At 44.5% G+C, this 12,331-nt stretch overlaps 1 protein-coding gene and 1 non-coding gene across 13 annotated transcripts in view; both read left to right on the forward strand.

Moving 5' to 3' along the window:
• The first annotated feature begins 493 nt into the window (after nucleotides 1-493).
• Nucleotides 494-12,331, forward strand: part of TUFT1 (tuftelin 1) — a 50,322-nt gene continuing 38,484 nt past the window's right edge. For all 12 annotated transcript variants that reach the window (XM_086392667.1, XM_086392669.1, XM_086392671.1 and 9 more), the window contains exon 1: nucleotides 494-614. Coding sequence is in view for 8 of the 12 variants with exons in the window: in XM_086392670.1 (XP_086248796.1) it covers nucleotides 555-614 (60 nt within the window). In the remaining 4 variants the exon portion in view is untranslated. The remainder of the gene's footprint in view (nucleotides 615-12,331) is intronic.
• Nucleotides 2,848-2,978, forward strand: LOC147376458 (small nucleolar RNA SNORA11). The gene has a single exon (XR_015161707.1). It is a non-coding gene; the product is annotated as a small nucleolar RNA SNORA11 (small nucleolar RNA).

A 12,331-nucleotide genomic window follows, 5' to 3' on the forward strand; every position in this document is an offset into this window, starting at 1 on the left:
GAACAGGAGAATGGAAGACTTTTCCAACTCCTCATCCGCTAGGGGCTGGCAGGGTGATTCTATCTTACAAACACTGGTCTTGGAATTGAAAGGTGAAGCCAAGACTAATGTTTGAGGTACAGCCCATACACGCATATGTGCTTAGTCGCTCAGTCATGTCCTGCTCTTTGCGACACTCTGGACTGTAACCCGTCAGGCTCCTCTGTCCATGGGATTTTTCAGGCAAGAATACTGCAGTGGGTTGCCATTTCTTCATATAGGCATAAAATGCTATGCAAAACTTCAGTTAAGCAAATAAGTTGCTCCCAAACCATAATCCCCACCTCTACGTAAATCAGAGCGAGCTCAGATGGGCGTGTCCTGATACATCTAGACCACGCCTATTGCACAGTTTCGCCCACTCGTTGGCCAATGGCGTCTTAGGGGCGTGTCCTGTCTTGCTCCCGCCCTGACGCAACAATACAAGGTGGGGCGGTTCGGCGCGCGCCCGTTTAGTAGGAGCCGGACTGCAGGGCTGAGGGTTGGGCTTTGTGCTGCGACCCCCGCAGGAGAAGATGAACGGGACGCATAACTGGTGTACCTTGGTGGACGTTCACCCGGAGGGGCAGACCGCGGTAAGTAAAAGCGTTCGCGCTGCCTACCTAGCTTGGTATTCTCGTTTTCGAATTCTTCATTTCCAGTGCCCCGCGAGGAGTTCGCTGACATCACCTGATGCCGCGCTCGGTGTGGTCAGCTCCTCGCAGTGCTTCTCTTTCTTCTACCACTTTGCGGCGGGTAGTGGGGTCAGCAGGATAAAGACTCTTCTGAGGCTCGAGGACACAGGGCTTCCCTGCCCTTTGGGAGGACACTGCGGCTCCTGCCCGGGCCTCGGCGCTGGTCGCCGGTGCGCGCTGCTCAGGGGTCCTATGGGCTGTTAGGTTGTGTCGTAGGAGAATGAGCTCCAGGGACTGGATCCCTGTGCTCTTTTGGACTTCGGTTCCTATCGAGGGGGATTAGGCCTTTCTGTGGGTTCTGGTGACTTCAGGGGCTCTTCAAAGAACTTCGTAGTGCTTTGGGCGAGCAGTAGCAAGACAAAGGATACAAAGTGAAATTCTAGGGCTCGGACTGGAGGGTGGGGTGGTAGAACTCCAAGTACGCGGAGATTGGCCAAGGACTCTTACCTTTTGCTAGGAGGCTGTCTGCTTGGGGTCACCTCTCTGCTATGATTTCTGCTCTTTCCCCCATGCAGGTTTTCCTGCTCCCCTCCTCCCATCGGTCAGCCGATAGCTTCCTGGGACTTTTGGTTGGTTTTGCTTCCGTCTTCAAGCACGGAGCAAGCAGATGGAAGGGATGCCAGAACCTGGGCTGAGAAGGGGAGGGAAGTGACCTGCACGAGTTTCTAGACGGAGTGAGAGTGGGGGAGCGAGGACCCCTTCCCATCTGCTCCAGTGCTAAGCGATCTGCCCAGCTCCCCTCACTCCCTTGGTCTCCTCCCCACCACAGTAGACCGTATGATTTTTCCTCGTACCCTCAGAGGAGGGTAGCTTGTGGCTCTGCTGGGAAACCTAACCCAGAATGAATGTGTACTATTTCATCAGTTTTCAAGCTATTCTGGAGGAGAATGAAACGGGAGCTAAGGTGATAGGGAGTTTGTATCCCTCCCTTTCCCCCACTGCACTCTGATTCCATTCTGTCTTCCTGTCTCAGCATGCTCTTGAGATAGAGCTAATCCATCTGCACCTGGATTATGGCTTTTCAAAGTATATTTCAAGTTGAGGGTATAGATGATCACTTAATTCGGCTCACAGTCCCCTCTCCATTTCTGTCCAGGCTGTGAGTGTCTATCACATTACAATTCAAGTATTGCTACTGCCCAACCCCAATACCCCCATCCCTGTCTTCTGTTATTTGCCACTCCCCCAGCTCTGGGACACAGAAGAGATGAGAAGAAAAATCCATCCTCTATTGTGTTAGACCCAAGTCCTTTTCCACATGCTTGCTCACTGTTTTGGAATGGCTGAGGCAAGGAACAGGATATGAGGGAAATAAAGGAGAGGGATGACTAGAGTTTTTGCTTGTTGTAGAAAAGAGATTCAGAGAAGTCTTAAATCTAAGGCATTGGCAGTGTTGAGAATGAATTGACACTCTATCCCTTGATGTTTTGCTGCTTGTCTGGTGGGGCAGAAAGAGTGGATTGGAAAATAGCAAGAAATTCAGACAGTCTCCAGCCGTAGATTAGTTTGAAGCTAATCAGAGGCCTCTAGAACAAGAGAGAGACAGAAATTCTCTTTTATTCCTTCTTACCAGGCTGAACTTGAAAGTTATTTGACTTCAAAGGTGGGAATGAAATCACTATTGCCCATATCTGGTGTTGGAGACATTCCTGAGCTCTTACGGAAGAGGAGATGGTAAACAATCAATCAGTCAGGAGACAGGCTTTGTCCTGGATTCCTTTCCTCTGAGCCATCTTGAAGACAGAATTTATGGCTCTGGACAGTCCCCAGGAACCTCTCATATATTCACATTGTTGAATGAGTGCTCAGTGCATGTGCAAAGTGAGTGAGTGAATAAATGAATGAAGAAGTTGTTTCTTTTGGTGTCAGCAGTGCAGACAATTTAATTTTCTGGTGTGTCCTGCTGAGTGTCAGGACCCTGGGACTGTGTTGGTGTTTCTCCAACAACCAGGCCATGTGCCTCAGTGCACCACACATGGTCACTGGAAATACGGCTGCTGCATTCTCTGGGTTGTTTTTATTGTTGGAGGCAGTTGCAGTAGGTACAAGGAGCCAGTGCTTTCCAACTGCTGATCGTAATCACATAGTCACTAAAAATCAACTTAATGGGTCAGAACCAGCCTTAAAAAAGAAATAGATGTGCTCAGAGCAGGAGGCCTGAAGAAATGGCCCCTGTATTTGTAACACACCCTAACAGGGATCTGGGTTCATTGTAACAAGAGGCGCAAAACTTGTGGCCTTCCTGTGAATAAATACCTTACACATGTCCGCCTGCACCTCCACTGGGCAGGGACAGTGGGACAGGGCTCAGTATTGGAAGAAAAGTTGCAGTATTTAGTGGAAGAGCTTGCTACCTACAGCCTGTCTAGCCCGTGCATGGGTGAGCCATGAATGGTCTTATAGTCATAAAAGCTTTGAACCTCTCTTTTCAGGAAAAAAGAAAGAAATTCCAACTGTATGCTCTTCTGGAAATGGTAAAACCATAGAGACAATAAAAAGATCAATGGATGCCAGGAATTTGGGAGGAGAGTGCAGATGAATACACAGAATACAGAAGTTTTTTAGGGCAGTGAAAATACTTTGATAGTATAATGATGGATATATGTCATTATACATTTGTCCAAACCCATGGAAGGTGTAACATACTCACTTGACATAGAGTGAATCTTAAGATGATCTGTGGATCCTGGGTGGTTATGATGTATCAATATACGTTCATCTTTGGTTAAAAAGTACCATTCTGGTGAATGATGCTGATAATGGCTATGCATGTGTGTGGGGAGGGGGTATATGGGAAATTTCTATATCTTCCTGTCAATTTTGTTACAAACCTAAAACTGCTCTAAAAAACAACAAACTTCTTATTTCTTAAAATAAGAGATAAGAGTTAACAGGCTCAGAGTGTTAGGGTAGACATTTTTGGTGAAACTTTTGTTTCAGTTATATCTTTGTTTACATATTACATATGTGTATGTGTATTTATTTGATTGTGATGTAAAATGTGTTTTTTAAGGCCAAAAAGCTTTGCAAGCCACTGTACTAAATTGTACTGGCAAATAAAAGCACAGATTAACTTCATATTGATTTTTTAAAAGACATTTCCAATAAGTTCTCTTATTATAAACAACAGAAAGTGGCTTCAACTAACTTAAGCAAAAGAGGAATTTATTAGAAGGAAATAGGCAGCTCACAGAATTTAAGCTTAAAAAGTCTAAACCAAGGGAGTCCTGGGGGCTGGGTAAATGAAAGGAGAGAATGGAGGGTTTCTAGTTCTGGGTGCACTGTTTCCAGCTGTGTTAGGTCTTTTTGCCATTCTGTTCAAGATTCCAGGGAGAAAGTGTCATTGGCCCCTTCCCCACTTGGCCAGGGCTTGGGGTTCCTTGATTAACAGGCCCACCAAATTACCCAGTAAAGGAGGGAGATTCTCTGAAACAAAACCCAAGTGCTGTTATCAGTGGAGGAGGATGAAAATTGGTAACAAGAGCAGCAATAGACTTAATTTAAATGATCTCTGATTGTCTTTCTTTTCCTTTTTAAATCATTTTTAATCAAAGGAATGTATGTGTATGATTTTAAAAAGATCTAGTAATATAAAAGGCCTTTAAAAAAAATAGTGAGCAATTCCCTACCTAAGGCTGGCTGAGCAGTAAAAAATCTGCCTGCTGAGGCAGGAGATGCAGATTGTATCCCTGGGTAGAGAAGATCCCCTGGAGAAGGAAATGGCAACCCACTGCAGTATTCTTGCCTGGGAAATCCCATGGACAGAGGAGCCTGGTAGGCTACAGTCCATGGGGTCACAAAGAGTCAGACACGACTTATACTTAGCGACTAAAACAACAGCCACCCAAAACCACCCAAAGTGGAAGTTACCACTCTTAACTCTTAGTTCTGTCTAGTGTTTATAGCCATGTTTCTAAATAGTTTGCTTATCATTTATCAGTTTTAGACATTGTTGACTTCCTGTTGTAGGAATTATAGGAAGGTTTATACTGGCACCTCTTACATGCTTCCTTTCCCTTCTCCCTTCTTCCCAACGAAATTATATCACAGTTTTTGACTAAATTGTGGTTCTATTCATAACATTGCAGTTAAGAGCCTGGTTCTGGGAGTCTGATCCATTGGACTAAGTCAGAGCTTCAGTGTTTGCTTTGCCCAAGATCACTTTGATAGACTATTTTATCTCTTTAGTCTCAGTTTCCTCATTTGTAAAATGGGGATAATAATTACATCGTTTTCATAAGGTTGTGAAGAATGCATATGAAATATGAAGTACAATGCCTGGCGCATGGTAAGTGCTGAGATGTTAGTCATTATTTTCTCTTTGTTATTTACAGCGAGACTGTTTTAACTCCCCCTGGTCAAGGGATGGAGAAAGAACACTCTGGTCTGGTTAAGTTTTGCTCCTTCTCATTATGTTGATGTCTGGTCTTACCTGTTCCTTTCCCCTTTCCTCTGCCAGTGGAGGATCTTGAGGGTCAAAAAGGACGTCTAGATAGACCCAGAGTGAAGACCTGAATAAGCTTGTCTAGTCTCAACTTAGCTGGGACTGTCTTAGAGTGATAGTCAGGGTTCATGTTTTAGCATCCTGTTCTGGGCTCTTTTCCTCCTTCTCCTTTTTCCGAAATCATGGCCAAGGCAGCTGGTGTCCCCTGATGCTCTGGACTCTGATAAGGTCCCTTTAAGCATCCTATCAGTGTTACCCTTCCTTAGAATATTTTCTCCCCACCTCCACCCCCGGACTTCCCTGGTGGCTCAGATGGTAAAGAATCTGCCTGCAATGTGGGAGACCCAAGTTCAGTCCCTGGGTTGGGAAGATCCCTTGGAGAAGGGAATGGCTACCCACTCCACAATTCTTGCCTAGAGAATTCCATGGACAGAGGCTATAGTCTGTGGGGTTGCAGACAGTTGGCCAGGATTGAGCAACTAACACTCCCCTCCACCAGCACCCAGTCCTCTCTACATTTTTTATATTGGTCAGTCTAGCTAAAGAGGTTTTCTCAATATCTAAGTGGATTTGAAATTTTACATCAGCTGCAGTCTGAACCTTTGTCTTTACCCTGAAATTGGTGTCATTCCTTTAGGACTTCAGAATCTGCATTAGTTTAATGCCAAGTCTTTCCTAACTTAGACTTTTTTTTTTTTCCATAAAGTTCTGATTTACTGAAGGCTCACTATAGGCCTCATTTTCATTTTCTTTTTATAATAGCTTTATTGAGGTATAATTCACATGCCATACATATCACTCATTCCATATACAATTCAATGGGTTTTAGTGTAATGACAGAGTTGTACAGTCATCAACACAGCTGATTTCAGAACATATTTCATCACCCCATAAAGAAATCCTGACCCATTAGCAATCACTCCCCATTTTCCTCCAGTAGTCCCTGACCCCAACTAGCAGTCTACTTTCTTTCTCTATGATTTGCCTATTCTAGATACTTTATCTAAATGTAATCATATAATATGTGATCCTTTGTGACTGGCTTCCTCTAGTTAGCATGTTTTTGACCCATGTTGCAATGTGAATCAGCATTTCATTCCTTTTTATGACTGAATAATAAATATTACATTGTACGAAAATATTTTGACATGTTCATCATGGATAAATGTCAATGGGCTTTTGGGTTGTTTCTTTAAAAAAAAATGTTTTGAAATTGGAGTATAGTTGATTTACAGTGCTGTGTTTGTTTCAGGTGTATGGCAAAGCAAATCGCTTATACATATATAAGCGATTTTTTAGAATCACTCTTTTTTAGAATCTTTTCCTATATAGGCCATAACAGAGTATCGAGTGGAGTTCCCTGTATGACACAGTAGCTTCTTATTGGGTTGGTTGTTTCTTCTTTTCTTTTTTTTATGAATAATGCTCTTATGAACATTTGTTGACAAGTTTTTTTTTTTTTTCCTCTAATTTTATTTTATTTTTAAACTTTACATAATTGTATTAGTTTTGCCAAATATCAAAATGAATCCACCACAGGTATACATGTGTTCCCCATCCCGAACCCTCCTCCCTCCTCCCTCCCCACACCATCCCTCTGGGCCGTCCCAGTGCACCAGCCCCAAGCATCCAGCATCATGCATCGAACCTGGACTGGCAACTCGTTTCCTACATGATATTTAACATTTTATGTGGACTTATGTTTTAATATCTCTTGGCAAGAAATACCTAGGTTTGGAATTGCTGGGTCAGAATATTTGCATTTTAAAAGAGGATTCTTCTGGAGCCATTGACGTTTACTCCAAAGGAATGAATGAATTCTAAGCCGGTGGCAGCCCTGGCTCTGTGACACCTGGGTGGGGAAAGAAACTCCGGGGCAGAGGAACCACTCAAGTTCTGTGACTGCCTGTTCCTTTCACTCATGAGCTCTGCCACAAGCTCAGCCCGTAAATTCCTCCCCACATCATTCTGTGTCCCCCATTCGTTGCCAGGTTCTCACCTTTAGGAGCACTACGGCTGATGATGTCTCCAAGCCTGCCTGGAATTTGGGGAATGCTGGGCTCTGTGGGAGGATTTGAGAGGGGAGGCTTACGGAGCCACCAGGCATTGGGCGCCAGCGTTTGCCCATACTTCTCGCAGGTGGGAGTGGTGGGGTGGAGTGTGCACCCAGATGGTTTCGGTTCCATACATGTGTACTCAGAGCAGGTGGGACAAGCTTCCTCGCCTGCTGATAATTATGGTATGTGCCTCTTTGGGTCACGATTCAGTCTTGTGAAATACCTTTGTCTCCTAGGGGTGGGGAGGTTTAGTGGAGGGAACAGGTATGTGCTGGGGAGACGCTTGGCCCAGATTGAAGCCTGGCCAACAGGGGCAGGAAGAGGAAAAGAAAATAGAGAGGAAGGAAAAGGAAATGGTTTTCTAGGGCTTGGGGGCAAAGAAAGCAAAAATCACAAAGCAAGGTAATCAGAGACTGGAGAAGGGGAAGGGGTGCCCGGGAACTGGGGATTCCAGGCTGGCTGGGCACGAGGTGGGTTTCCTAAATGAAGATTGGCCAAACAAAAGGGTGTCTTCCTCAGAGTTGAGAGTTCTGGAGCCCACCTCCCTCTCACTGCTGGCCCCTGTGTTTTGCTGTGCCAGCGGTCCAGAGAATGAGAACAGCTGCCCCAATTTAGGGTGCCACCCTAAATCCCTTTTTCTCATTTCACCTCCTAATCACCTTGGTTAGCTCTCTGCGTAGAGCTTGTCCAGCCCATGCCTTTGGGCAGGGAACCAGACAAAAAGCAAACACCTGTTTTGTTGGTTACTCTGTGGGGAGGAGCAGGAATGCAACAAAGGGCCAGCTCTGACCGAGAGAGCCCTGCAAGAGGCAGGACCAAGAGTGCCCTGTGAGACCTGTGAGCCCAGTGGGTTAGGAGTCTCAGCCAAGAGACAGTTGTCCCCCAATCACTGCACCTAGCCTCTTTGACTTTTCTGGGGCTTTCCTCGACCTGACCTCTTGGGAACCGTTGTTTCAAGAGGCTGGCTATTTCCATTTCTCAGAAGGGAAAAATTGAGGTGGCTGCTTCAGAGACCACAGACATTCCAAGTGGAAACAGGGAACAGGATCAAGGGACAAGATGGTGGAGGAGTGTATTTTAGGGTTCGGATAAATTAAGGATGCTGGTTTTCAGCTGAGGGGCAATCTTACTCAGAGGCCCTTGACTCTCATCTGCCATTCAGTCCTCATGGCCCTCATAGCAGCCTGGGGAGTGGGAGCTGGGGAGACATATTTTCCTATGGATCTTTCCACTATTCACGTGAGCCTGAGGTGTGGGAACCTCTGGGGCCTCCCTGTTTATCTCCCTATCACTGTTCCTTAGCGTCTTGATCTCTAAGCCCTTAGCTATGTGTTTACCCCATCCCCGCTCTGAGGAGTGAGTCACAGCTGGAGATTTGTTTGAACAGAGTGGAGAGGCTGCCTATAATTTAGAGGTGGCTGGGCTTCTCCCCAGGAATGTTTATGAGGTTAGAGGCTGCTTACCTTGTGATTAGCTCTGTTCCTTTTTCCCTAGAGAAGATGGCTCCCCTTCCTATCTTGCCATTCAGAGAGTCCCCAGAGGGGACCCCCCTGCTGGATATTTTGGAGTATTCCTAAAGCTCCCTGAAGCCCGCTCACAGCCCTGGGGTCCCTCCAGCCCCAGAAACCAGTGGCACCAAATAGAGAGGGGCCTGGGTTTTCCTCCTTGGCTATGGTTTGAGGTTATGGGGTGAAGTCTGTGGGCTTACAGACTGGATCCTCTGGTTCTGGAGGATGAAGTACCAGAAAGAACCCTAGATTTATTCATAGGCTCCTTTTATTTTTTTATGTATTGAAGGTGCACGGGCTTAGTTGCTCCATGGCGTGTGCGATCTTCCTGGACCAGGGGTAGAACCCGAGTCTCCTGCATTGGCAGGCGGATTCTTTACCATTGAGCCACCAGGGAAGCCCTCACAGGCTCCTTTTAGACAGTTGGTTTCACATACTCGCCTCCCTTGAAGTTTTCCTAGAGCTCCTTGGGAAAGTCAATGCTCCCTAACTTTTGGGAAGTGATTTATGGTTTGCAAAGTGCTTTCACACTGTTCCTAAATATCTACTGCCTACTTGCCTAAAGTACAGGCAAGGTAGGTATTATTACCCCCTATTTTGCAGATGGGAAATTGCCCAGAGAGATAAAATGATTTGCTCAAGGATTAGTAGGTGCCATTTGTACTCAAACCCCACCTTTGTCTCGAAGTTTAGTACTTTTTCTTTCCGTCTCTTTCTTTTATATATTTTATATAGGAGTGTCACACAAATGCATTTTTGTTGCAGACATTTCAAACACTGTAGAAATATTGATATATGACCTGAAAGTCCCTTTACTCCTCTGATTTCTTCTGTGTGTTCAGTCGTGTCCAACTCTTTGCGACCCCACGGACTGTGGCCTGCCAGGTTCCTCTGTCCATGGGAGTTTTCAAGCAAGAATATTGGAGACGGTTGCCATTTCCTCCTCCAGGGGATCTTCCCAACCCAGAGATCAAACCCGAATCTCCTGTGTTGCAGGCAGATTCTTTACTGCTGAGTAGACTTTTTCTAGCTTAGTGTGTATGAGTTCAGTGCTTTTCTGTTGTGGTTACTTTCAAGAAATGCCAGTGTGGCATGGTGGTTAGGAGTATAGACTCTGGAATCACAGGGCCTGGGTTTGAATCCTGACTCCTCTCCTTATTAATTATGTGACCTTGGGCAAGATACTTATATGACTCAGTTTTCTCATCTGTAAAATGGGGATTTATACCTAGCATATAGTTGTCTTGTGAGGATTAAATGAGTTAATACATATAAAGCACTTAGAACAGGACCCGTAGGGCTCAGCACGTAGTATTCGCTTTATTTAGGAGCTGACAATTACTAATTCTCTGAACATATATATGCACTTAAATAAATAAGAGGTCATATTTTATGAATTAAATTGTGACTTGCGTTTTTCACTTAATATACCTTTTTAATATTTATGTGGCTGCATCTGGTCTTAGTCATAGCGCGGGATCTTCGCTGCATCATGTGGGATCTTTGGTGCACAGCCTCTCTATTGCAGCGCGTGCAGTCTCTGTGTGTGGCATGCAGCCTTTCTAGTTGTGGCACTTGGGCTCCAGAGCACATGGGCTTCAATAGTTGCAGTGTACAGACTTGGTTGCTTCACGGCATGGGATCTTAGTTCCCCGACCAGGGATCTAACCTGCATCGTCTGCTTTGCAAGGTGGATTCTTAGCTACTGGACCACCAGGGAAATCCCTCACTTAATATATCTTGGAGGTCTTTTCCTGTCAACTTGCAGAGGTTTACTTATCAGCAGTGTAGTATCTCATAGCATGGATATTACTATACTTAATTCACTCCCTTGAGACTACTTATGCTGTTTCCAGGCCTTTAAGTATTGTTAAGAGGATTGCAGTTAACATTTTTACACATATATCTTTGGGTAAATGTGCATGGATTTTCATAGGGCATATTCCTAAAAGTGGAATTAGTCAAAGGGTTTAAAAAAGTATGCACTCTTAATATTGGCCAAATTGACTTCTAAAAATACTTGTGTAATCTCTGATGATACGCATTTGAAATTAGTCTTTTTTCCTGCATCCTCACCAATCCTAGGTATTATCAGTATCTTTAAAATTTGCCATTCACTTGATCTAAAAATGATATTTCTGCAGGATTTACATGAAGTAACTCACTCACTTTACTGAAAAGCAAGGAAGGATACCTTTGTATATGGGAAGTTGTTTTTTTTTTCCTGTCACACCATGTGGCATGCGGGATTTTAATTCCCTGATGCGCAGGGATCGAACCCATGCCCGTGCCCCTGCAGTGGAAGCACAGAGTCTTCATCACTAGTTCACCAGAAAAGTCCCTATACGGGAAGTTTGAAAACATAGCAAATAAAATGGTCACCTGTGTACTGAACAGCCACCTTAAGAAACAGAACATTAGCAATACTTTGAAGCTCCCTGGGGTCCCTTATGGATCATAACCCTTCTGCTTCCGCCACAGAACTTTGGAATTTTGTGTTTTTATTTTTTTTGTTTTTTATTATACTTTTACTACATACTCAAGTAATGTATTGCTTAGTCTGACGTGTTTTGAACTTTGTGTACATGGCGTCATCTGTATTCTACTGCTTACTTTTTTGCATAATATTAATTTTGAGATTCTTTCATGTCGATGCATGTAGCTGTAGTTCATTTATTTTCACAACTGAATATACTGGTTCATTGTATTACTGTGACAGAGTTTATTCACCCGTTTCCTTGTCAGTGCACCATTCGGGTTGTTCCCAGTGTTTTCCCACTGCAAGCAGTGCTGCCGTGAGTGTACTTCTACGTGTCTTATCTGACACTTTTCAAATCAAAATTTAATGAAATTCCCCCAAATGATAACTCATTATTATTTTAATTTTTGCATTTCCTTTATTACTGGTAATGTTGGGCATCTTTTATATGTTTTTTAGCCATTTGTATTTCTGTTTTAAATTCATTCATTCATTCATTCCTTTATTGGCTGTGCCGGGTCTTCATTGCTGCCTGTGGGCTTTCTCTGGTTGCGGCAAGCAGGGGCTACTCTTCAGTTGTGTGCGTGGCTTCTCCTTGCAGTGGCTTCTCCTGTGGCAGAGCACAGGCTCTTGGGTGCCTGGGCTCAGTAGTTGCCGTACACAGGCTTCAGGAGTTGTGGTTCGTGGGCTCTAGAGCACGGGCTCAGTAGTTGTGGTGCACGGGCTAAGTTGCTCTGCAACATGTGGAATCTTCCCGGACTAGGGATTGAACCCATGTCTTCTGCATTGGCAGGCTGATTCTTAACCATTAGACCACAAGAGTAGTCCCTGTAGTTTTTCTTAGTGTTGCCTTTCTTGGTCTTTGCTCATTTTTTTTCTTGTTTCCCCCCTTTTCATGTCTGCTTTTTTCCAGTGTTCTATACCGCTTCTCTAAACTGAGGAGTCTAATGTTCTCAAAAGAAAAGGAATTGGGAAGATCCCAGATGACATTACCTGGAATTCACGCAACACATATTCTTTGACATGCCTACTCTAAGCAAGGCACCGTGCTAAATAAGCCATCAAGTCTTCAGGAGCTTATGATTTTATCAGGGAGAAGAGCGAATAAGTAGTTATGAAGGAATGGGGCC

The sequence above is a fragment of the Bos grunniens genome, chromosome 3, assembly GCF_055505025.1.
Source record: "Bos grunniens cultivar Pamir isolate PY7600 chromosome 3, Bosgru_T2T1.0, whole genome shotgun sequence".
In the NCBI taxonomy this organism is placed as follows: Eukaryota; Metazoa; Chordata; class Mammalia; order Artiodactyla; family Bovidae; genus Bos; species Bos grunniens.